Source organism: Gambusia affinis, linkage group LG15, assembly GCF_019740435.1.
Source record: "Gambusia affinis linkage group LG15, SWU_Gaff_1.0, whole genome shotgun sequence".
Classification (NCBI taxonomy): Eukaryota; Metazoa; Chordata; class Actinopteri; order Cyprinodontiformes; family Poeciliidae; genus Gambusia; species Gambusia affinis.
Window position 1 is genome coordinate 16,760,176 of NC_057882.1, and position 25,448 is coordinate 16,785,623.

Sequence of the window (25,448 nt, forward strand, 5' to 3'; positions counted from 1 at the left end):
CTTTATGAAACTTTTTTTTAGCCACACGAAGCACCCCAGCCCTACTTGGAAGCAATAAAAAATAATTAAGAAAACTTCATAGACTGGAAGGGAAGCTGAGAAAGAGTAAAGAGGAAGAGCAGGCTCGTTGTTTTTATGATCTAGTAGGGAATCACACACACTCTCAACTCTCCCACTGACATTTTCCTCACACCTCCCCGCGCACACATGGGGTATTTTTGAAAGCCCAGCTGTAAAATTTGCCACATGAGAAGCCACCCAAAGCCAGAGAGGAGCCACCATCTCTTCATTGTCGGCGCTGAACTCAATCAGAAGCTCCGCTCAGGAGTAATCCTCCTCTGAGTTGAAAAGGACACCCCCCTCTTTGTAGTCCCTGTATCAGTGCGTTGATACATTCCTGTAATGCAGCACGGATGAGAGCTCAGACCAGAGGAGGCAGCGAACAGAGCGCTGCCTGATTTCTTTGTAGCCGGCTCTGACAAACGGGCGTGGACACGGAGACTCGGGGGAAGCCAATTAGAGGGCCTCTCCCGGCTTTTTAAGAGGCAGATAATGTTCTTGTTTTCATAAAGCATCCTGTTATTTAATCAGGCCTGTAAGTGAGAGCTTGACACCCCCCCTCCCATGGTGCTGAGCAGCATCCCTTCCTCCCTCTCTCTCTCTCTCCCGTCATTCCTGTCCTGAGCCCTCCATCTCATTCAACAGCTCTTGTAAGCCTCCAGGAATTCACTCTTGGAACCGGCCGAGTACAGAGCCGTGTCTCTCTGCAGAGCAAACACACGCACACAAACACCAGCAGCATGCTGACAGCTCCACCACACACACACACACACACACACGCACACACACACACACACACACACACACACACACACACACACACACACACACACACACACACACACACACACACACACACACACACAAATACAGGACCTCTGTGAATGAGGTTGACCTACATACAAACAAATTCACAAAAAAATGGACCAATTTGTTGGTTTTATTATTGTATTACTCTATTCATTACAAAGACAAGTGTTCAGAGATTTCCTGCAATCAGCGGAGGACATGGAGCTGTGTAGATTTCTCTCTGGCAAGTTTGATTTGAAAGAATAATTCTGAATCTTTAAAAAAAATTTAAAATCAACTTTAATTTCTTGAGCTTTTTTTCCCTAAACTTTATTTATTTATGTATTTATTTATTTATTTATTTTAAGTCTATGATATATATATATATATATATATATATATATATATATATATATATATATATATATATATATATATTCAACAAACTTTCAGACCCTTACTGACTAAAGTGTTGAGCATGTAGAGGGATGAAGGCAAATAAAAAATAAAAAAAAGTAAAACCCAGTGTAAGACATGCAAATAAACCAGAGGTTATTAAAATGATCAGAAATGTGGTGCAAAGTTCAGGTAGCGGTTCCAGTTGTCCAGTATTTATAATGAGTATTGATCATTTTAATGGTGGCATTTGACAAAAATGCAATGTCTGTTATTGATTTTCACAACTGTTGACGAGGTGACATCTTTAATAAACTTGGGAATAAAATGTTTCTCTGCCGGTAAACAACCATGTTGTTGGTATCAAACTAAAATAAATAAATAAAATAGTCGAACGGGTTGGAGTGGTACGTTCTGCGACCTGGAAGGTGTCGGGGCACAAAATGTAAAAAGACTGCACCAAAAACACGGACCGGGGTCAACGACGAGTCTGTGGAGCTACAATACCAAGGAAGTCAGACCAAAGAACTACAGTTCTATTTTATATAAACAAAAAGTGAATGATTTACATGTGAATAAGAATTTAAAAGCATGATACGTCCACTTTAAACTGAATATTACCAAACCTATTTGGACCAGGATTGCTTTACCTTTATTCCCCCATTTGTGCTCATGTTTTCCCTAACTAGGTTTTTACCACATCCAACACGATTAAAAAAGCAAATGAAAAGGTTACTCTTTATCTGTTACTTCCACAGCTCAAGTGGGCTCAAGGATGCTAGGGGGTCTTGTCATGCTAGAAACAATGAAGACCCGGCTAGAAGGTAATTTAGAAAAAGCTGCTAAAGCAGATGACAGTCGGTGAGCCTCAAGCTAAATCCTGAGTCATTACACAGATTACTGCAAACACAATTTGCTACTGAGCCATGCCTTTGTTGTTCTCGGCAGTAATTGCTCGCCAGCCAGTGGAAGTGGTGATCAGCAGACACACCTCAAGAATTAGGCAGCAGAGCAAACGGTTCAGTTTTTACACAACTTCAGATTTATGCAACACTGTCAAATCTGGATGATTGCAAACGGGTGACAAACACTTTTCTAAACCTGCTGACTTTATTCTTTTTATTGTAATCGTGAGGTCAAAACGACACAAATCCAGGTTCAGTGACCAAGTCAGGAGAAGCTTCTAATACATCAATTGCTGATATAAAGTTGTAAAACTCCTGGAATTATGCAAATTAGAGGTGAAATGATTACTACTTTCAAAGTTTGCCTATAAGAGAATTTGTTCCAATTTAAAACAGGCATTCCTTGATCCATTACTGTATTGCTCCTGCTCAAATCTAAGCCTTCAAACTCAAAAATCCCCTTATTTCTTACAAATACCACAAACCTTGTGCTTTAAGTTAGGTTACCTTTGTTAAAAGCTTAGATGTTTATGCTGCCTGCAATGTTATTAAGAGTTTACTGAAGTACTTTTTTTGCTTGATGCAGTTTGATGAGCGTCTACTTTCTCAAAGGCCTCAAAACAGCAGACAGACTAATACAGAACTTCCTGCAAATCTTCACAATAAGAAGCCTAAGGATTAATTTAGTGACCCTAAACCAGTCAAATGCCTGCAATGGGTAAGGCGAGTTCTGAGAAATTGGCTCAATGGTAAGAACAAGATCTGAGCAACCCAGGAGCCACTGTCCTAGATCAAACATCTAAGCTTTAAGAATACATCAGAGAGATAGCCTGAAGGGATGAAGTGCTCTGTGAATGTCTTACACAAAGAGAACTGGCAGACAAGGAGCTGGGATGTAAAGTGGACCACTTGATTTTTCTGTGGAAGGTAGTTTTAATATATTTGCAGGAAATCCACATATTCGCTAATTTCTTTGTAAATATTTAAAATATTTGTATGAAAATACAGCTCCAGATGCTGAAATAGCGAGGCAATTGTATTGGCTGGCATTTGAAAAGCAGCCAGTCCAGGAGCGCCATTTCGTTCTCTTGTTGCTCATAGACTTTACATCGTAGAAAAGAAATAATGAAGACTGTGGATGTTCTGCGGTAGTGCTGGGATGCGTTCCTACCAATGGCTAGAGACAATAGGTCTGAAACAGCAATAGAGACTTTAGAGCTACCAAACCAAACCAGGCTAACTCCCTGGTGCAGGCTGTATAGAGAGGCCCCAGAAACAATCCAGCTCCTTGCAGTGTGCTGCAAAATACTGGCACTAAAGGAACACATGTCTAAACCCAAGTAGCCAATATGGTGCACAGCACAGGTGTCAAACTCCGGTCCTGGAGGGTCTCTGCCTTGCAACTTTTAGATGTGCCTCTGCTGCACCACACCTGAATACAATAATTAGGTCACTAGCAAGACTCTGGAGAACTGATCTACACAAGGAGGCGGTAATTAAACCATTTCATTCCAGTGTTTTGTACCTGTGGCACATCTAAAAACTGCAGGACTCCGACCCTTGAGGACTGGAGTTTGACACCCCTGGTGTACAGAAACGTCTCTGTGGAGTTCAGACTGGACACCACTATATCAAAGTCCCAAGGTGGGCGATTATTCTGACTAAGTTTTGTCTTAGTTTTGATCCTGTGTAACTTCCAGATACAAACCAGCAACATGGTACTGGCCAACCAACTGGACATAGACATCATCTTTAAGCAGCAGCGGACAGTCATTGAGACCGATCAATGGACACATCAGGAAAATGAGAAGTAGCTGCAACAGATGCCTGGAGAAACATAGGAGATCTCAGTCCAGCAGAGTCCTAATAACAGCTAAAATGCTACGAACAACACTTAAGTGTCCAGGTCTCTGGTAGGAGACTCAAGGGAACTGTGAATATGTTGATGTTACTACTACAAAGAAGGTTGATAGGAATGTTGAAGGTAGCGCCTGGCTGCACTCTTAGAGCAATAAAATCAACATATATTTTGCTAATTTAAACAAAACTACTTCAATACTGGTAGGCATGATATATACGCAACAGTCATGATACAACGTTTTACATCTTTGATGAGAATCTCATGGTGATATCACAAGAATCAGAAAATAAATGGTCTTGTCTTCTCAACTGTATACAATGGGATACTATGTCTTCTGAAACCCCGGAGCAAGTCCACCACTGAGTGGCATAATCTGACTTTACAAATATTATAGCCTACTACAGCTATTCTCAAGTTGTTCTTAACGGCTAATAAACATATATGCCATGCAAATCCAAGTCTAAATAGTGTTATTGTTTTCCAGTAAGTTTCATCCGGCAGAGCCTCACTGTCTGCCCTGCGAATGTGTTTTGTCAAACACTTGTTAGAGTGGGTGGGTGGAGGGTTCACTTGGCACAAGCCCATCTGAGTCACTTAAACAGGGTCAGAACAAGAACTGGCCGTGTCCGCCAGCAGGGATGCACTCCCAGGTCCGGCCAGTTTGACCTGAACTCTAGGATCTGCTCTACTTCTTCCCTGTGGATGAAGTTGCTGTTAAACCCGACCCGTCTACTTTGCATTTAACTTTCTTCAGATGTGTAGCATTGTCTTAGCCTAAGGGAAGCCAAAAAGAAAGGCAGAAGTTAAAGGGACAGAGATGAAGAGGGAAAGAAAGAAAAGAGTAAAGAGACAGGGAGTCTGGGAAGGGTGAATGGATATAAGGAAATGTCTTTTTTTTTATGGGAATGTCTCACTTAATCTCATAAAGGCAGCGTTAAAATCTCTTTCTGTTTGCAGAGCGGTTCAAAAGAGGCTCCACATGCCTCCGCTTGCTGTTATATGAAAACAACATTCAGATCCTAAAGAGAGGCCAGCGGCTCTGAATGCACAATGGGAAGGGTGCTGTGCCAGATGTACTGCTGGAAGACGGGAGGGTGGGAAGAGATTTAAGAGGGAATGCAAGCAGCAGGTACAACTCAGACCAAAAAAAAAAAAAAAAAAAAAAAAAAAGACGTGACGGAGTGGAATCAAAGCAAAACGCTTTTTCCTGTCAACAGGGCTGTGCCTGGCCTGGCAGAGTTGACCAGGAGCCGGTCTGACAGACTGGACGGTAAGGGTCACCCACCGGCCTTGCCTGCCACTCCTCTGAATCAACCCATTCAACTCTTCTGTTCCCGTCTCCCTCTTCATGTTTCACCATGAGACTTCCCACTGCCTTTGTCATTAATAGAGGAATGTCCTGGCTGGAATGACAACCTGTGGTTCACTGCAGCTCCTCAGCAGAGATTTAAGGGAAGCACCTTTTTATTTAAGGTCTTTGAAAAGAAAACCTGGCTTTTCTATTTTCCACAAAACCATCTGCACCAGGCAGACAAATCATCCATCTACTGTGCCTCGCAAAACTTCACATACCTACTGGACCTTTTCACATTTTGTCGCGTTACAGGCGTGAAACTAATTTTGTCACACATTGGATTTAGATCTGGACTTTGACTGGGCCATTCTCACACATGAATATGCTCTGAGTAAACCATTTTATTGTAACTCTGGCGTTTACATTTACAGTGTTTGACCTGCTGGAAGCTGGAACTTATGCTCCTGTCTCAAGGTTTAGTTCTTGAATTAAGCTCCATCGTTCCATCAACTCTGAGCAGCGATGGTTGCCGTGGATTTTACTTAGTGGTGTCAGATCATATGACACCAATACTTTGTATTGGTCTATCACATAGAAATCCCAATAAAACACATTGACGTTTGCAGAAGAAGTGCAAAAAAAAAAGCTCAAGAAGTAGGAAAACTTTTGCAAGGCGTTGTAAGGAGACATAAAATAGTTAACCATATATCAACAAGCCTTTGTCATCATGCAATTCTTACATCCGTTCAAGCATTAGGAACCACAGATCCAATAAACTGCGGTGTCATCCCTCAGTAGCCACGTTTTCGAGAACACGGGTGCTTCTACACACCTCCGGGCCTCCTCGCCCCACAGCCGAGGCAAGACCGGGCCCATCTGCGAAGCTATTTTGACGAGCCACCCCTTCAAAATCTCCAGGGTTCAAGCTGCTGGAAGATCAAAGCACTAATACAGCAGTAATAATAAGTCACTGCCCTATGAACGCCTCTTTCATCAGGGAGAGGCTGTGATATAGTACATTTGTAACTGCAGGGCCATTAGGCACTCATCATATGATCCTATTTGCCATTTCTATGTGGAAAAATACAGGCTGACGGGAAAGGCATCAACTGATATAATGATCTGAAAACATCTCAAACTCTCTAAATATTTTTGATACACCACCTAAACCACAAGAGAACCACCCTTGCCCTACTTGCTTCACACTGAAGGTGCCTGAGTGCCACGAACGCATCACGACCAAAAGTATTTTGGCTCTGAACGATATCTCCCATCTTTCTTCTTGAGGACAACCTCCTATTTTTAGAGGAGCATTTTTTTTCTCTCTCTCTCATATCTCATGTGCCAAACGACAGCGTGATGAAACCCTGACCCTCGCACGCTCCCTTTGAAGTGACAAGCGAGAGATGTGCCGAGCTAATACAAAAGCCTTGAGAGGCATTCGCTCTGGAATACCAGAAGCAGCCCTGCAGGGTTGGTGGCGTGTTTAACCCTCAGGCGGCAGATAAACAGCCTCGTGTGCACAGACGCGCGCCGGGGCAAAAGCGAAGTGTGCTCACTTTTAAACCTCAACGCACGATCACAAAGGCACTTCGGTGTGTGAGCGAAAGAGAAATCATTAGCCGACTCCAACCACTGAGAAAATATCATCTTTGGGCGAAAATTTGCCAATTTCAAGAAGCATTCATGTGAGAGTCCACTGCAAGCCATTTCCAGCTGCTTACCCTGGGGTTTACTAAGCACGGCGAGGCTGACTCATCAGAGTAAGAGTTGAACAGTTTACGCAATCATCAGATAGAGCAAAAACACTGAGATTTACAAGGGGGCTATTTAAACACAACAGGATGTAAGGAGCTATGGAACAGCCTGCTGATTTACTCCATTAAACTCACTGCGAACATGTGGAGCTGCCCTTCACGGAGGCTATTAGCAGGTTTCCGTTTTAAAACAGCCTCTACAGCCTCTGCTGGTGGGCTGCTCCTTCGAGCGACGGCTCAGACAAAAACGCAAAAATGAAACATGCTTCATCAGCGCAATCCGACAGCAGGAATTGGGATGAGCATGAATTTACCATGCTAAACATATTTATCAATTAGGGTGATAGACTATTTTCCAATTTTTTTATTTTATTTTTTATTATTTGACTGTGAATTCATTTTCAAAACTTAGTTGTTCGGTCGGCTAGAAACTTTGTTCATTACACCCAATTTTTGAAAGGATTGTTAGCAACATATTACTAGGTTCTGGTAAAAAAAAAAAAAAAAAACAGAGAGAGAAATACATTTATAATGTACAACTAGTCAAATTCATAAATTTACATTTAATGTGACTTTTTTTTATTACTGTTCCTACTTCTGAGCGCAACTATTTCACGTGGTGGTAAAATATTTATCAGTAAAGCAGGATATTTGCATTCTTCGTACGTAAACAGACACGTTTATATCATGTAAACTGTTAAGAAAGCCAGCAGAAGATGCTGGAATGTAAAACTCTTTTTAACTGGTGTGTTTTGTACAACAATCACCCTGACAAAGCCATTCGACTGGCCTCGGGAAAAAAACTATGAAGCCCTAAAACACAGGCGCTAGTGGAAGCTTTTGTTGCAGTTTTTTCTTCTTTGGATTACACACAATAAGCTAAACATGGAAGTCAGTGAGGCTTAAATTATTCTTTAGACAAAAACATATTTAAAATAGAACTCAAGTTATTTCCTTATAACCTATTATTGAACTTGTTGGCGGGTTTCAATATTACAATAATACAGAAAATGAAGTTGGAAAGAGGAAAATGTTGAATTAAGCTCAGAAGAGTTGTTTTTTTTTAAATGAAGGAATTGTAAATTTTAACTATATTTCTTAAAAATATGCTTAAAAAAGGTGAAACATCCACTGCCACGTATTAAACAATGTTTCAGACAAACACCACTTTTTCTCAAAATATGGAAGGAAAATACAAAAACAAATTTTAAAGACCAAAACATAAAGAAAAGCAATAGATATTTGCTGTCGTGTTTGAGTGTGGCTTCTTTGAAGTGTTACACACTTTTCTAACCTCCTGTGGCAGCCAGCTGTGCTATATTGTATGCGTAAGCCGAACAGATAAATTGAACATGTGCTTTATGTCAAAACACATTTGCTAGCATCCATAAGTAATGAGTGTAACGTTTCCGCCATCACACGTTAGGGGGAGATAGCTTACAATCCACACACAAGCAGGTGATAGTCCAACTGTTTCTATTTTGAAGAGCTGCTTCCCACTAGGCAACAGTGTAGACATCTCACTGTTTTGGTACAAAAAGTTTGTGGTGGCCCGATGAAAATGTCCAGTTGGACTGCAGAACCAGAGAAGCCTTTGCCTGTGAGCATGCAGAGGCTGTGCACAGCCTGTGTGCCATTTCAGGGAGAGGAAGGGAAGAAGGAAAAAGCAGAAGAGTGAGAAAGTGCGAGCAACAAGCTGTTAATCGGGAGAAAAGAGCCAGCATATCAGATCACATCACCTCCAAAAGCAAAACAGCAAATCGTCCGACTCTTATGCATGTGTTGGGAAAAGCATCTGCTGTTCCTTTAGCTCCGAGTCAATGTTTAGCTTAGCAACGCGACCATCCTGCACGAAACCGGCAAGCCATGACAGGATGAGAGGCGGGAGCACAGCGGAGACCCTCTGCAAATCACTCACACCTTGTTGGCAGCCGTGATGACAGTGGTGAACAGAAGTGAATGTCAACAATGCGGCAGGTCAAGGTGGTGTGCTAGGATTTGACCTGCAGAACTGTCTAACCCCAGAAATGCTTTAATGCTCCCAGCATCCAGACAATGGCGCTGATTGATTATTGCTCTTGTTGTATGCTGGTTTAGGTCATTAGAATTAATGCTAAATTGACAACATATTACGATAGTCAGTGATGAATAGATTATACCTTGATTTGCATCAATCTGGGTTTGTGTCCCAGATTGATGGGACACAAACCAATTAGCAAAATTTTCTTCATTTGCTAATGAAGAAAATTTTGGCTATAAGATGAGGACAACACTTCAAATGTCTTTTACTAGCCTTTTTGTTTTACAAATGCTCAGCTGTATTTTCGTACATAGTAACAACTCTGTTGAAATAAAATTCTGCACTTGTCAAAACTGGTGCTTGACCACCGTGTTTAAAATCCACACAATCTCCAACTTCAGACTTTGAGTCGGACCAAATGTTGACCTTAGATCAGCGGCAGCGCCGACTGTTTTCTGGGGTGGTTTATTCACTCCAGGGGAACAAAACTGTGACATTTCTAAGGGTCTGCTGGATCTTGGCAGAAGATTTATTCTTCCCACACTCTCTGCAGTCTTAACCGCTGTAGCACCAAACTTTTATCCTCAGAAAGTATGTGGCATCAGCCCTGAAGAAGACGAAAGTCATCTAGCCAACTGGTGATAAATGTGCAGTTACCCCTGATAGATAGTTTTGATAGATGCAAAACAGACAGCTAGCCAGCAAGGCCACATTAAGATCTAGTTAACGGTAGCATCAACCACTTTGAATCACAAAACGTAGATTTCTATGAGAGGCTCAAACTTTTGTAAGTCTGAGACAAGATTTTAAAAAGCATGGACTATATGAGATTAAATAGTCCTGCCATGACAACATGGTTAATGACTAAGATCTGTGATTAACATATTTAATGCTAACTTACATTTTGATAATGAATTTAAGACATTTAAGGGAATTAATTTTAGATACACAAATGTAAGAATTTGTAAGGATGCACAGACACCCTGAAAATGTAGACCTTTATTTGAGCCTTAGGTTTCCTGTATAAAACAGACATTTCATGTATTTTGCTTAGCCTTTTTGTTATCCAGGTCTTGCTCTCTCTCAACATTTTAAAGCCAAAATGAAGAGCAGACATGTCTCAACACGTGAAAAAAAATAAATAAAAAAATCGCAGTTTTCCTTGAAGTGGCTTCTTATATCTCCGTTTCTTCTGATTTAATTTCCAAACACTTGATTGAGAGAGCACATAGCTAACTTTGAAAACCTCAACATTCAGTTACAACTTCCACTCCAAAGAGTGTTGATGTCCGCAAAAACTGGGTGCATTTACTGGTTGGGAAATGTTTTCTTGACGCACCCCTCAACATACTACATATGTACCGTATTTTCCGCACTATAAGGCGCACCTAAAAGCCTTCAATTTTCTCAAAAGCCAACAGTGCGCCTTATATATGGATCAATATTGAGCCACAACAGCTCTCGCAACTACGGTAAGCAGCCGCCGACTTCATTTTACCCTGTAGAAGAAGAAGAACTCCAGCCGCTAGATATTGGCGTCACAGTGCATTCAAAGCTGGGCTGCGAACTGCGTGGGAACAGTGGATGACAGAAGTTCATCAAGACGGGGAGACAGCGCCGACGACATGCGCCACTATCTGCCAGTGGATCGTAAATGCCTGGGCTGATATCTCATTCTCAACTGAGGTCCGAGCTTTCAGGAAGGCAGGAATTGTCACTGAACTGATGGACAACAGCAGCGACACTGACTCTATTAATGACGACTTTGACGAGACGGAGCCGGCATGTTGGACGCCGTATTCGCCCAACTGTTTAATTCGGACACTGAAGAAGAAGAATTCGAGGGATTCGTGGACGAGGAATAAATTAATAAAGTGAGCTTTACATGTTTACTTGGTGTGTTTACAGCTGAACAAGGTTGGTCATATTGTGAATATGGACATTAACGTTTGAACTACGTTGAGTTAATGATATATTGTTATTGCTTTGCACTATTTAGAGTGTTACTATATTGTGATTGCACTAACGTTTGATTTACCATAACAGTATCAGACTGTTTTTTACATGTTAATTGAATCAAGGAAAAGTTCCCCTCCACTATGTGAGATAAATGTTGCCCTACATGTTACCACGTCACTGACTTTAAAATAATAAAACAGCTGTTTATTCATTTTGGTAGTGAACGGAGTTGTCAGAACGCTGGATTGTAATCTATTAATAAAGTTTGACTGACCTATCTGACTGTTTTGTTGACATTCCCTTTAGCGCAGCTCCATTTAATGGATGCATAACGTAACTCCAGCCTCTACTGTGCGCCTTATATATGAAAAAAGTTTTAAAATAGACCATTTATTGAAGGTGCGCCTTATAATGCGGAAAATACGGTACATCAATCACGATAACAAGAGCCTTCCCATGGAGTTGACTTGTGTTGCTCCACAGGTCAAAAATGCCTTAACGAACATCTCCTCTCACCATCCTGAGGACAGTTCCATACTTTTGTGCCCCTTGTTCTGCTCACCTGAACAAACACCATTCAGTTTGCAAGGGGGCTTTTTGCCTCTCTGAGGCCACCAAAATAACTCAGAACAAAAACTAGGTGGCTGCGAAATGCAGAGGATACCACTTGTTTTTGAAGTGATGACAAAAACAGGAATGCACTTCTCATTAAGAGGGAAAACCTGCAGTCCTCCTCTCTTTGTTGGGCCGCTCGCTAAGCAAAGTTCCCAGTGAATGGTCTCCCCCAACAATAAAGGCTTATTCTGGTGTTTCTAATCCACCCTTCCCCTCTCTGGTTCCAGAGAACCACTATTAAAAAGTACACGGCTGTACATTACAGTTGCTGCCACACCCACAGATTCCACCTTGTTGGTGAACTCCCATTGTAACCAGTGGGAAATTTCATTCAAGGTGAATCCCTACTTAGCTGGTTGAGGCATTGAACAGCCTGAATGCAGCTGTCTGCCCCTAATGTGTGGATAATATTCCTGAAATTGTGCCTCCAGCCCTTCAGAGATAAGATGAGGTCAACAAACAGCAGCTCAAGGCTTGTTTGGGTGACTGTAGATTGAAAAACATTCCTGCTGCCTCCGACTTTTCTTAGTCTAAAATATTCTTCCCATGGGAATACTCACACCCACACACACACGCACCCACCCACACACACACACGCACACACACCCACACCAGTGCTACTGCAGATGTGACCCAAATTGCCTCCATCTTTGCTCTGTGATACAATCCTTCAAATGTGATTTACTTTATATTCAATAAATTAAGAATATTACTGAAGTGTACATTTATTTAAATACATTTTATCACTACCTGAAGCATTTATGTAGATTAATGCCACACACGCTGGGGTTTTCCAGCCTTTATTTCTGTTGATCGTGATGATTTTCTGCTCAGATTTATAGATAATAATAGAAAAATGTGGGTTTAATAAACAGTTAATTTAATACGAGCTTAAAAGTGGTTATTTTGAAAAGGTTTTTTTTATTCTGATAAATGTGCCTGTTCAGAAAATAATATTCTAATTTATTGAACATGACTCTAGGTTAATTATTATTTTTTATTTTTCTATTTACAATCAGAATTTCTTTTAATTTTTTTTATTATATTATATCTTTTGCTGATGCAATGTTTCTAGCAATTATATTGAATAGATGCAATATTTCATTAAGCTTTTAATATTATCGCTCATCTGGAGTTTCATTTGAATATCCAGACTTGAGGAGATATTTGTTCTAGAAAAGCTGATTAGATCATTTTTTTTAGCTACATTTTACTTTGTATTTCATCTTAAACAATGCAAATAAGAACAGTATTTAGTTATAAATGTATTATTTTAAGTATTTTATGAATCCAGAATTTTGTCCTGTAGTTTAATGTCATACGTTATAATTTTCTAACCAAAAACAAACACCAGAATGAATGGTTTTTAGCATAGTGCTGGGGTTTTTTTCTTAGCATCAACAACAGCGCAAAAGCAAATGAGTAAAAAGTACGGAAGTTCATGTCGGAGTGGGGTGGGGTTGGGACTCTTCCCGTTAAGAGGTGGATAAGGGAGTAGGTCTGACAAAGGTGCACATTGTGTGACTTCGTTGAAAACCCTCAGGGAAGAACAAGAAGGACACAAAACAAACCGCATGGGTGCAGGAAAACAAACTGCAGAGAATGAGGAAACGTAAAAAACACTCGCCGTGATGCTGAGCTGAACAGTCAAAGCATCTTTACTCAAGCTTCGGCAACAAGGACAACGAGAACATAACTACATATTTATTCCATGACTAGCTTCATCCATCTTAAAATCCCCATTGACCCTGCTGACGGAAAGCATTCCCGCAGCATGAGGCTGCCACCGACGTGTTGCACCTACTCCACCTCGTGCACCAGTTTGGTTTTCCATCCACCCTCTTCCACCTGTTTGCTGGCTGGCTTGTGGGAAACGTCTGCACAGTTTGGACTTTCTTCTTATCATTCGTCTTCAATAAAGGCCAGATACATGAAGCCGCAAATCTCTGAGGCCTTCACAGAGCAAATACATTCACGTTCCCATTAGAGACCAGAACTGCAACTATATTGACTATTCTGACGACTAATCGATTAATAGGATTAAGAAAATTGGCACTTCCTGCAGATTTTTCATTTTACTACTTAAACATTTTTATACAATATTAGAAATGGCCTAATTAAACAACTAAATTCATTTTTTAAAATAAGAAAATAAACATTTTAATGCAATAACGTTGCACTCCTTTAGGAAATCTGAACCGGGTGATGGAACTTGAGCAGTTTTGGCCAAAACCTAAAAGTGTTTTAACCTTACATGCAAAGTATATGTATATTTTTGTACAGATTGGCCTAATTCTTCTCTTAATATGTTGGTGTTTTTTCAGTATATGGCCTTTTTTTGAGTCTGTGTATTCCTGTTAACAATTCCTCGAATATTAAATTAGTTGACGATTATTTCAATAACTGAATAATCACGATTGATTATTTCAACCATATTATAATCTGTTTACTGTTGATTAACTTCTGAAAGGAATTGCAGAAATACATTTTGTTTTGGAGGTTATATGCATATATAATATACAGTCTGTGTACATAGGCATGTCCCGCTTTTTAAAAAAGTCCTTTTACTTACACTCTAACACTTTTTGCTCTACTATGTTGTGTTTTTGAGGTGAAATGTCAATAAAACTCATCCTGCAGAATGGCAAAAAAATTGAACGGATGTGCCAGACTTATTATTGCCAGGCCACAATTTTTTTCCGGTCAGAAGTATTTGATGCATTTGTCTGTGCAGCCACAGTTTTAACCGTTTGCTCAGCTGGATGTAACGATGAGTCATCGAAGAGGTCTGCAGAAGTCAAGACTCCAGTCTCATTCCTGCTGGGTTTGGTGGCTTTTATTTGAGGCGACTTTCAGGGTTTTCACCAACAAAACGGACGAGGTGTGAAAACCAACCTTTTATTTCTTCACTAGTTGAAGAGTCAAAATGGGTTTTTTTTTTCTTCGTTTTTACTTTGCTGCCTGAAAAAAAGTTTGTCAAGGTTAAATGGAAGCCGAAATTAGCAAGCAAAATGAAAGGAGATCTTAACAAAAACGTTAACCAGGGTTGTTTCTAAACCTGTATGGAAATGTAATCTTTATTCTTTTGAAGCTATCGCACAAAAGAAGACCTGACCAAACCATAAACCTATTTGTCAAAGTACAGAAGGAATATTACTCTCAACAAAAAAGTAAGAAACAGCTTGTATAGTTTGGTGGACGGACTAAAAAAACAGATTTTAAACTATCCCCATGTGGTTTTTACAGGTTTTATGTAGTAGACTCAGAGTTTATCTGATATTGGAAACAGATTAAACTTTGGGAGGGGGAGGTGTGTGTGTTTGTGTTTGCTTCAGATACTGGAATGTGCGTGGTTTCTGCAGCTCTTTTAAAGTAAAGCCAAAGAAGAAAAGAGAAAAGAAAAGGGTTTCAGACTAACAGAAGAAAGAGACAGAAAGTCCTAGTTCATCCTCTGGAATACAACCTTTCTACAACCGTCTGGCACAAGGCGAGCGAATAATGAATTTTTCAGGAGAGAAATCAAAGCGAATTCAGAAGTCTTCAAACACTGACGCATTTCATACCAGCCAAAACGGCCATTGTGTACCTGCTGCTTTCTGCATTTAGTCTAAAAGCTAAAATATCCGTCTTTTTCCAGATGTTTCCCGATGTTCCTCCTCCTTGACGTGTCCCAGCTGAGCCGGAGACGTTGGCCTCGGTTGACAAAAAAAAAACAGAGATGCCAAAGGCAGCTGCCGTTGCCGTTCCAGCGACCTGTCTACAAATAACAGCCTGAGGCCCCCCTGCAGTCAATAAGAGAGAAAAACAATGTCATGAGGACTGTGATTTATCCATCCCTCAGCGCGCTTTCTCTTGTTCTCAACCACTTCCTGTCACTGGGACTGCTTTTACTAGTCTGGAAGCTAAGGCAACAGTAGGAGACCAACGTAACCATTAAGAGCAGTTTATGACTTCCTTTTTATTTCTTTTTTTTTTTTTTGTCAAATGGATTGGAGCCCGCAAGTTAGGTCACCCAGTCAAATCGAGCTGTCACATGAGATCTGAGCTTCAACAGACCGGCCAGTCACAGTTTTCAGTCCTTCCGAATGAGTGTTTTATTTAAAGTGTGGAATAGCAATATAAAATCCCTTCCTCCAAATGGTGCTGGGCTAACTTTCCTTCCTTCCAGCAGCCCAATGTGCTTGTGGAGTAGATATTATTAAATCAATCGGTTTGTTTTCCTCAAAACATATCTGTGGGGAGGGAATGGATCGGATCCAAAACAGCAGGCAACGATAATGTCGCCCAATTAACTCTCAACCCACACGTGTTTTGAAGTTTTCATGTTATACCTGGGGAACAGAAAAAAAAATAAAAAGATTGTAGGAATGTTTTTCACCTGCTGTCGGGGACAGGAGCAAAAGGTTTCTTTGCAACAGTGCGCGAGTTTGTTGCAAAACTAAACCGCAGAAACCCTGATGGTTATGTGCCCTCCAGATCTGTCGTTTTTGATTAATTAATCTGTAGGTTTTAATACTCCTCCTCCTTCCAAAACACCTGGTTACCAAGTCAACGCCTCCACAGATCACCTTCCTCATCACTTTCATCTTTAAGTGTTGCCCAGAGGTAGGCGTGTTGCAGCAGTCGCCCGTGTGATAAGACACAAGTTGTTCAGGTGCACCTCTTTCACGGCGTTCCCAAGGGAAAACAAACACAAAAAAATGCAGATCGACCCTATAGGTGCTCCGTGTTCAAAGACACTGAGCTTTGTCCACTCTAATGCAGTTTATCATGTATGTATAGTTGTGTGAGAAAAAAAATCTGTCAGTCTCTGTGTTGCTCTAATAGTTAGGTATATGAATATTTCATGTCAATTTAAACAAAACATAAAATAATAACAGTAATAGTAAACAAAGTTTGAAGAAACGACCCAACATTTCTGTGCAATTTGTTGTGTTCTGTTTAAAGCACAAACATACATTCTGGTGTGTTTCTGACAGTTGAAATGAGCAATTTTGGAATAATGTTCTTTAGAGAATTGAATCTAAACATGGATGACCTGCGCACCGGAAAAATACCAACATTTCAGGGGGAAGAGCTTGTGCTAACTGTGACACGTGGAGGTGAAAGTGTCATGATTTAGAGATGACGGCTCACCATCGTCCTCCATGAATTCTTCCTTTAATCAGAGGGAAACATGAGATCAAATATTAAAACAAAACAAAACAAAAAACAAAAAAGAAAAAGCTGAACCAGAACTGGAGCCTACAGCATGACTATGACCCAAAATATACCAGTAAATTCACCAAGAACTAGCTTATTTTCAGAATATTCTGATCTTTATAGCAAATTAACAACTGGCCTTGCAAGTAGAGAAACAAACACATACAACAGGCTGACATTAATGTAAATAGGATGTGAATATGGTAATAGTAGCCCTCTGTATTCTAACTATATCAATAATTCAATCTCAGCTTTACTATTTATGTTTGACGACTGAGTGACAACAGGCTAACTCATGCAGCTTCTTGTTACACCACAGACATGTGTACATATAAATTCACATGAATGAACTGAATTAAGTTTTTTCACAAGACGGCAAAATAAGACTCATTTCCCAAAGACTGTTTTTGGCCCCTGTATACCAGTTTTTGCAGTAACTATTTGCATAGAGCATTGAAAAGATAATGCTAACTGCCAAAATCTGAAGCAATGGTTCATATTCATTGATTGTTAGCGTTTGCTAGTTTTCTAATTGATGCTAACTTCACTGCAGCAGCTAGCTAGAAGTCAGTGCTAATGAATGGTGTGTTCGATTTGTGTTAGAAGTCCAACTAGAAAATGGAAATTATGTCGAATTCAGACCAGAAAATGTCATCATGTCTAAGCTGAATGTGGTCCAGTTGCCAGTAGGAAAACTTATTTGATTTGCTATTTGTTTTTGATGCTAACCGCTAGTAGTAGTACATGGTGAAGGAAATATATTTTACTGCCTATAACACATTCAAATGCCAAAAAAACATGTTAATAAATGGAGGTTGCACAGCACTGTGTTCCTCTGGTGTAGTACCACACTAAAAAAAAGACTTATTACTGGGGCTTTTGCCAATAATCTCTTACAATCCCCAGAATTACCACCAAAAATGCATTCTCATGTTTAGTTATCTGCCCAAACATTCACACAAGGCAAATATGTAAACAACAATGCATTTTCTTAAGTTTTGAAGCAATAACTAATTGAAATTTTAAGCTACCACCTTTCTAACCTCCTGCAGAAGCAAGCTACACTGCAGTGCTATTGCTAGTTTGTATGTAATCAGTAAATACAAACTTGGTTTTAGCTGTTGTTTTTCACAACGGTGTCAGCAGTAATTGCATTATTGCTGACATTTTCTCTTACGCTTAATAAGCATGAAGTTCCAAATAAAGCTGTTACATCAGGTAGCTAGCGCTACACATCATGCTAATGCTGCCTGGCGCTTAGCCTGGTTTATAATGGTGCTCGATTATCAGAAACAAACAGCACATTACAAGCTGCTTTGCCATATTTGTTATTACACACAAAGAGTGAATAAAACTGACTTGATTAGACACAAGGCGGCTCTAATGAATGCAGAAATGAGCGGGCGTCGTCATGCAGGGATCAGGAATAGTTTGTGTTCATAATGGATGTGACACATTAAAACGGGTGTATTAACAGATTGATTAACAATGTGATCCGCTGTGAAACGTTTGTAAAGCACGCCTGACATGATATGATCCACTAACACACATACTGGATGAACAAACAGATGAACTTCAAAGGCTCAGTTAAAGAAAACAGGATTACTGCAAAAAGCAGGGCAAGAGATCTTTTCATCTGAGGGGCCAGAATCAATAAGAAAACCTCTATGAGAGTTAACAAGTTCAGGCAAGGGCCCAAGACTCAGTCACCGTAGGAGCTGTTTTCACAAAACAATCCCAGGGTTAAAGTGCTTCACGAAGCTGAACACAAAGTGGGAGTAGCTGATGGGAGAGCGTGTTTGGAATAAAGTCGAACTGGTCTGGAGTGTGAGTTTTTCTCAGATTTCTCCTCCTGAATCTCGTGTTGCTCCGCTGCTCGACCCGAGAACCTTTCCAGAGCCTCCGTGTAAACAGACGAGGCGAGCAGAGAGTGGACGGATCTTTTCCACTGCAGCACAACATGCTGGCAGAGAGACAGAGAAAGAGAGAGAGAGAGAGAAACAGAGACAGAGAGAGAAAGTATGTTGTGCGGCGGAATGACGCAAAACCACTGGAGTGGTCGACGGATCTGATTCAGACATTTACAAAGAGAGAGGGACACACACACTTCACCAGCTGCAGCTAAGAGGAAACTTGTACACCTTTAGGGAAATTTCGGATTTTCCGGAGCTTTATAATAAAAGTTAAAGTTAAATTCATAAAAGTGTTAAATGATTAATGCAAATAAAGCTGAACAGGTTTTTAATAAAGTGGATGCCTTCCACTTTATTCATTATCTGTAAGCTTAAAGTTGTACATGAAAATTTATCATAAATTTAAAATAAGGAATGTTCCCATCATTAATCTAATGTTATATGAAAGAAGAATTCAGTGAAAGATGTGGACAGTATCTTCAATTATTCTCTTTATTTTGGGATGACACACAGTGTCAAAACACAGAAAAAGAAAACTGTGCATCTGGAGGAGAGGAGCAAAGAGAAACTGGTCAGTGACCTGAACCACTGACCAGTTTTACTAGTCTGGTCTGTGCCTGATCTGTGATTGGCTGGTTGGAAATTATCTCTTTTTTTTCCACTCCGTGAACGCAGCTATGTGTCTGTAGAGTAAAAACATGTTGCAGGTAACAAAAAGGCTAAATGTACATATAAAAATTGCTTTGATTGTTCCCTTAAAGATGAAATGTTGGTAATCTTTTCAAAATCTCACAGTTTTTGCAGCGGTATATTTCATAAAATACACATACGCCTTATTGCTAATATATGATATTACTATTTAAAATGTCACCATCATAATCATGTTGTCTTTGTTGTGAAATAACAGTGAAATCCTGTCACCTCTAACAGAAGACTATCATTGATCACAGACAAGCTCCTATATATCTACAATAAATTAATTATTGATTTTAAAATTTAACACAACTGACAGAAAATCAAAGATTTCTCCATTCAAATATTAGCTTAGCCAGCACTGTTGTTAATATTAAAGGGATCTCCGATGCCTTATCTGATTTTTAACAAAAGAAAAGTTTGTTCTTTTAGTAAAATCTTTGTTGCACTTAACCCTAATCATTATCTGTTCCATTTGAAATTTATCAGGAAAGTATAAAATATATTTTCGATGTTGTTTATGTATTTTTTTTTTTTTGCCTCCAGTTGAACTGATACTTACAGGTCAGAGGTTTTACAAATTCACCAATTGGAAACCGACCACCAATCTCTGATCAGTGCATTCTTTAATCCTAGGAGCCACACCAGCCGAAATGTTCAAAAACACGGTGAGAAAGCTCGGGTAAAGAACACTAAACACTGGGCAGATGGGTGAACAAATCTCCTTGCAGCGACTCAAGGAATCTTTGAAAACCAACCTAAAATCAAAGGACAAGAACAAAACCTTTCCCATTAAGGTTCTTAACCTCACTTTGTTTGCATTGCGCTCTATTCTAAGTGTACGTGGCGCAACACGAGCCCTCTGTGGCAGCGCCAGGCTCCTATAGGCTGGCCGGGGCGCCTTGCAGCCAGACTAAACTATAAACAAGTGCCATCTAGAGAACGGAGGCAGGGAGGGCACCGTACATCCCGTACAGTACGGTCTGATTCATCCTCTTCAAAAGGCATGGGGTGAACTTCATAACAGCTGCATGGTGAAACCCCCTCCACCCCACAATGACTCCCCCCAGTAAATCCACCATGACCAAAAGCTCTGAATCCCACCAAGAAAAGGGAGGATGCAGGTGGCTGGATTGGAGTTTATTGCAACACATAGTTTCCAGGGAGCCAAAACAACAAGATTCCCCCCCCCTCCCTCCGCCACCACCTCACAAACACGCCTCCCTCCTTAACTTCTCTGGATCTCAAAGGCCGTCAGCGGGGAGGGAGAGAGAGAGAGAGCACTCGGAAGCAGTCGCCTTTTGTTCCACGCTCTTTTAGCGTTGGGGAGGGCGAGGGAACTTTTTGTTTATGGGACAACACAGGGTTGCCATTAAGGCTTTAATCAAAACTATTCTCTGCAGTCAGCCTTGAGTGACAGCGCTCTTTACCCCCCCCCCAACCCCCTCCATCAACCAACCCACCCTCGCAGGGAGCAACAGGAGGAGGGAAGAGAAGGGAAACTGTGGGAATGTCTCTACATCGTCGCCGCGGCGGGCAGCTCCTCGACATGGCTTTAAATTAGGGGGGGGAAAGAAAACACAGGCTAAAAAAAAAGCGAGCCGCCTAACTCTACTCCTGCCTGCTAATTTGTCACCACTTGAAAAACGGGAGAGAAAAATAGCAACAGTTTAAATCGCGCCGCTTTCAAGCCGAGGGATGCCAGCCAGCGACGCATGGCAGAATACTTAAAGACGCCGGGGGGAGATTTAGGTCAGCTCCGACAAAACTTACACATGCATTGAAATTATTGTGGCTGGAATCTGCGGAGGTCTGGCTGCATTCTTATTAGAGGGAAGCAGAAATGGAGAACCCTTAGCGTCTGGCTGGCTGAGATCGGCCCGGTGACAGCTGGGGCCCGAAAGCCTCACATCCAGAGCCAGGGCTCATAGCCACTTGCTACATAGCAGCGCCGAGCCATTCCCACCCCACCGCCCCTTCGTTTCTTTCTCTTTTTTTGCTTTCAAAACCTCACCCTGAAAGATCACTGTCCTAAAGAGAAAAAAAATCTGCCAAATAATTCCCTCAAAAACCTTTTGTATTTTATCCAAAAGCGGAAGGAGAGCTGGGAGAGAAGGCAGCGTGGAGAGATGTTTCGTCTCTCTGCTGCCAAGTCTGACAAAAGAAAAGGGGTCACAGAAAGCAGCATCCTTGTGTGTTTTGTGTGTGAAGGGCACCTTATCCAGCAGCGGCGAGCAGTGGGGACCTAATTGCTCCAGCTTGACGATGGTGATGAAGCCGCTGTCTTGTCGTTCATCCTCGCTTGTGTTGCACAGAGACACAGGGTGATACTGCAGAAGACAGAGACAAACAGGGTAAGGAAACTTTGTTTTCCCTTATTCTTACCCAAGCAACACAAACATCTTTGAAATTCTGAGCAATCACAATTTATATGCCATTATGTTAGCTACACAACATTTCAATGGGACTTTGGAAAAAGTTAATGAAACTAACTGGAGATTCTGAAAGAGAGAAGTAGCAAAGAGGTCCACAGTTCAGGATAGAGTTCCAAAGGTCAGAGTTTATCATCAATTCCCCACTAAGCTCTTCTCAGGCTTTTTTATTTGTAAAAATCTATGAAAACCAGAAGTCCGTCTCACCAAACCACCACGGACGTTTATGGTTGTAACAAAAGGTGGCAAAGTTCGGGGAGTATAAATATATCTACCAGGTACTGTAGAGACAAGCTATGGGTAAATGTTTTCACACCATCAGTGACGTTGGAGGCATTTGTGTGTGATGCTGACGCTCTTCCCTCATAAACCAATGAAATCAATTTCATGGAAGGTGATGTTCACTCCCACACAAAGCCTCAAGGATCCAGAGAATGAGAGATAGGCTTTTGGTAGGAACATTTGATCCCCTCTGAAAGAGAAGAAAATCGTAACTGCTGAAAGGCTGCATTTAACAGCTCAGGGGGAAGAGCTGCGGCGCTCGCAGGTCGCAGACATGCTGTCACGAGTCACAGAGGCAGCAATGTGCTCCTAAACCCTCTTCTGAATACTCCTCAAAGTAAAGTCGTCTCCTGATCAGTTCTTGTTTTGGACACTCCAGTCCTACGGTCCTGGCCTAGTCCAGAACGGCTCTGCCCCTCTTCATGTGGCTGCAGGCTCATTCCCTCCCACCCTTCAACTCGCCCAGCGGAAATCTCCAACTTAAAAAGACCCAGGGGTGACATCAACAGCTGGCATCCTCGGGTTGGGGAATTGACGTAATGGGCTGCAAAGGGCTGGTGCATGTCTGTCAGGCGGAGGGAGGGAGAGAGGAAGCGGAGAGGAGAGGAGACACGACAGAAAACAGACTTGGAAAACCAGACTGGGACAGCAAGATAAAAGAAAGGGCCAGAAAACAGCAGCACCTGGCCGCTACTCACCGTCTGAATTCCTATGGAAGCAGTAAAAGTGGAAAGATCCATTTTAATACATCATGCGTTATATATCATCACCTAATCTTAGGAGAAAGTACGAAAACAAATGTCACCTATTGTACGTAAAATCGTAGGATTGTAGTGTCTTTCTAAACCCTTGTCGAGCTGAGCTTACAAAGACGATGAATTCGAATACACCACTTCAAATATGGCGGCCGGTGTTCGTGACGGCAGCGAGCTAGAGAGGAGAAAGAACCCCTGGCCTGCTCTATACGCTGCGCTGCCAGCTGTCTCCACCAATCTGCATTTACTAGGCTCAAATTAGAGGCCCACAGTTGAACTTGGCTTTCGACAAAACAGAAGTTCAGAAAAAAAATACTTTTATTGACATTACTCCTGTGATGCCTTGACCTCTGCTCGTCTTTTGTGGTAAATTTGTGGGACATGCTAGAACAGAAAAACAATCAACAAGATGCTTGGGGAAAATGGCTAACTTGACGCTTGTTTGGATCTCATTGTGACATTAAGCAAGTCGCTACATGACGCTGTGCAATCACACTAAATAAAGGAGATAATAACCCCAATGCTGAGCCAAACAGGCTCAGAAGGAGTGGCTGCTTTTACTTTCTTCTGGCTTTCCTCTGAGGCCAACCACCTATGTTTTGCATCTTGAACTACACCAGGCATTATCTTCTATTTTAGATGCATCGGCACAATCCGAGCCCTGCGAACACGCTGCGTGTGCCACCGTCGGTGCCGCGTACCGCTCCGAGGCACGCTGCTTTGCTGGACTATAAACAGCAACAAGGACAGTCTGAAACGTCTTCATTTGGCTTTGTTTTTTTGTTGGTTTTTTTTTTTTTTTGGTGTGTGGCCCTGACAAAAACAGAGCCTGGGAAACCAAATCACTGAGTCTCCATTTCACAGGGACGAGAAACCACAAGCAACGCAAACTGTTCCCCACAGACTGTTAACAATGCAAACTCCTCCGTTCCGCCTCCTCCTCATCTGTCTAGATCTGTTGCAGAACCGACGGGGACATGTCCCTCGGCTCCTTTGTAGCCTCGATTAAAGGCATTTCTTTTTCAGCTCAATCAAAGACTACCAAAAATATTCTAGGGCTAAAAAAAAAACCCCCCCAAAAAAATAAAAACCTAACAGCCTCAAAAACAAGTATGTGGAAAGAAAAAAAAGGAGGAAATAAATAGTAGCTGCAGTACAGAGTCAATAATATTTTTTCCTCATGACTTTGCCCTACAGATCTCCTCCTTCTTCTTCTTCTTCTTTTTTTTTTTAAAGATAATCAGTGTGCAAGCGCTTTAGTTCATCTGCTGCCAGCAGGGAACCAAGCCCAGGCGGTTGTAACAGTCGGAGCTAAGGTGGGAAGTTTGAACCTCTCATCAGACTCTGCCACCAGCTGTTCAAGTCACAGTTCCTCTAGCAGCCCGTTGCCAAACTGCTACCTCAAAATGAGGCAGTCTTTTTTTTTATTTTATTTTTTTATTTTATTCAAATGAAATCCATCAAATCAAGACTCAGAGCAAAGAAGCTCTGCCTAAGGGTCTGGAAAGTCTGCCAGGTTACTGCAAGTCAAGCAACAATTCAATCAACGTGGTACACGCTAACCTGTGAACACACACAGGGAACACACTTCTGACGCACCTCTGGGGTGTCTCAGATCCAAACATCTGCATCAGGAGGCGACAAACTCGACATTAGAGTTGTTGAAATGAAACAAAAGAAGAAAAGCCTGCAAATGGTCAAAGACTTGAATGATTTTCCCCCAAACATTTTGAGCTAATTTTGTCTGAGGCTTTATTTTATATTTAATGAAAGCAAAGACAGATGAAAACTGAGTTGTGCCTCAACACAATACACAACTTTTAATAATCTACATTTGATCACTGTTTTTATCACCAACACAGAGGTTCAAAATTATTTTTTGCAAAAATATATTGGAGAAGACAGAAACACCAAATCTGAGCAAAAAAAAAAAAAAAAAAAAAAAAAAGGGTCAGTAATAAAACACACCAGGGTCGGGTAGTGAGCATCAAATCCTCCAAAGGTTGTCGTGGTGTGAAAATGTAAGAGTTCACTACAGTGGATCTCTGAGATTAGAAAAGTTAAGGGTCAAGTTGAACTCTTGAAACCTCCTCTAAAAACCCTGTCTAATTAAATAGTTCAAACACATTCAATTTTGAATGTGTTTGAACTATTCATTAACATGCATTAATGAATAGTTAACGTATTCATTAACTATTCATTAACGAATACACATTAACATACGTTAATAAAAAAAAAATGGAAATTTTTCTTTACATCTGAGCTGAAATGTTGTGACAGTTTGGTATGAGAAACATAATTTGTGAAAAAATTCCCCTGGTACTTCCAGTGCTAACTGGTAGCAACAACTCAGAACCAGGAGGCGGGTCTTAGTGCTGTCAATCACCCTCCGTCTGGTGCTGCTCATTTCCTCTGCCCTCTACCCGTCTTGCTCTCCGCTACGCTGTAGCCACCTGAGCTTGTCGTGAATGCCCAGGCTGGTTAGAATGGCCACTGATGATGGCGGATAAACGGT

At 41.1% G+C, this 25,448-nt stretch overlaps 1 protein-coding gene across 1 annotated transcript in view; it reads right to left on the minus strand.

The window, feature by feature from the left end:
• The window catches only part of LOC122845231 (E3 ubiquitin-protein ligase RNF43), a 102,572-nt gene that overhangs the window by 19,117 nt on the left and 58,007 nt on the right, over nt 1-25,448 (minus strand). The window contains exon 2 of the mRNA XM_044141404.1: nt 21,681-21,794. Within this exon, the coding sequence (XP_043997339.1) occupies nt 21,681-21,794 (114 nt within the window). The remainder of the gene's footprint in view (nt 1-21,680; nt 21,795-25,448) is intronic.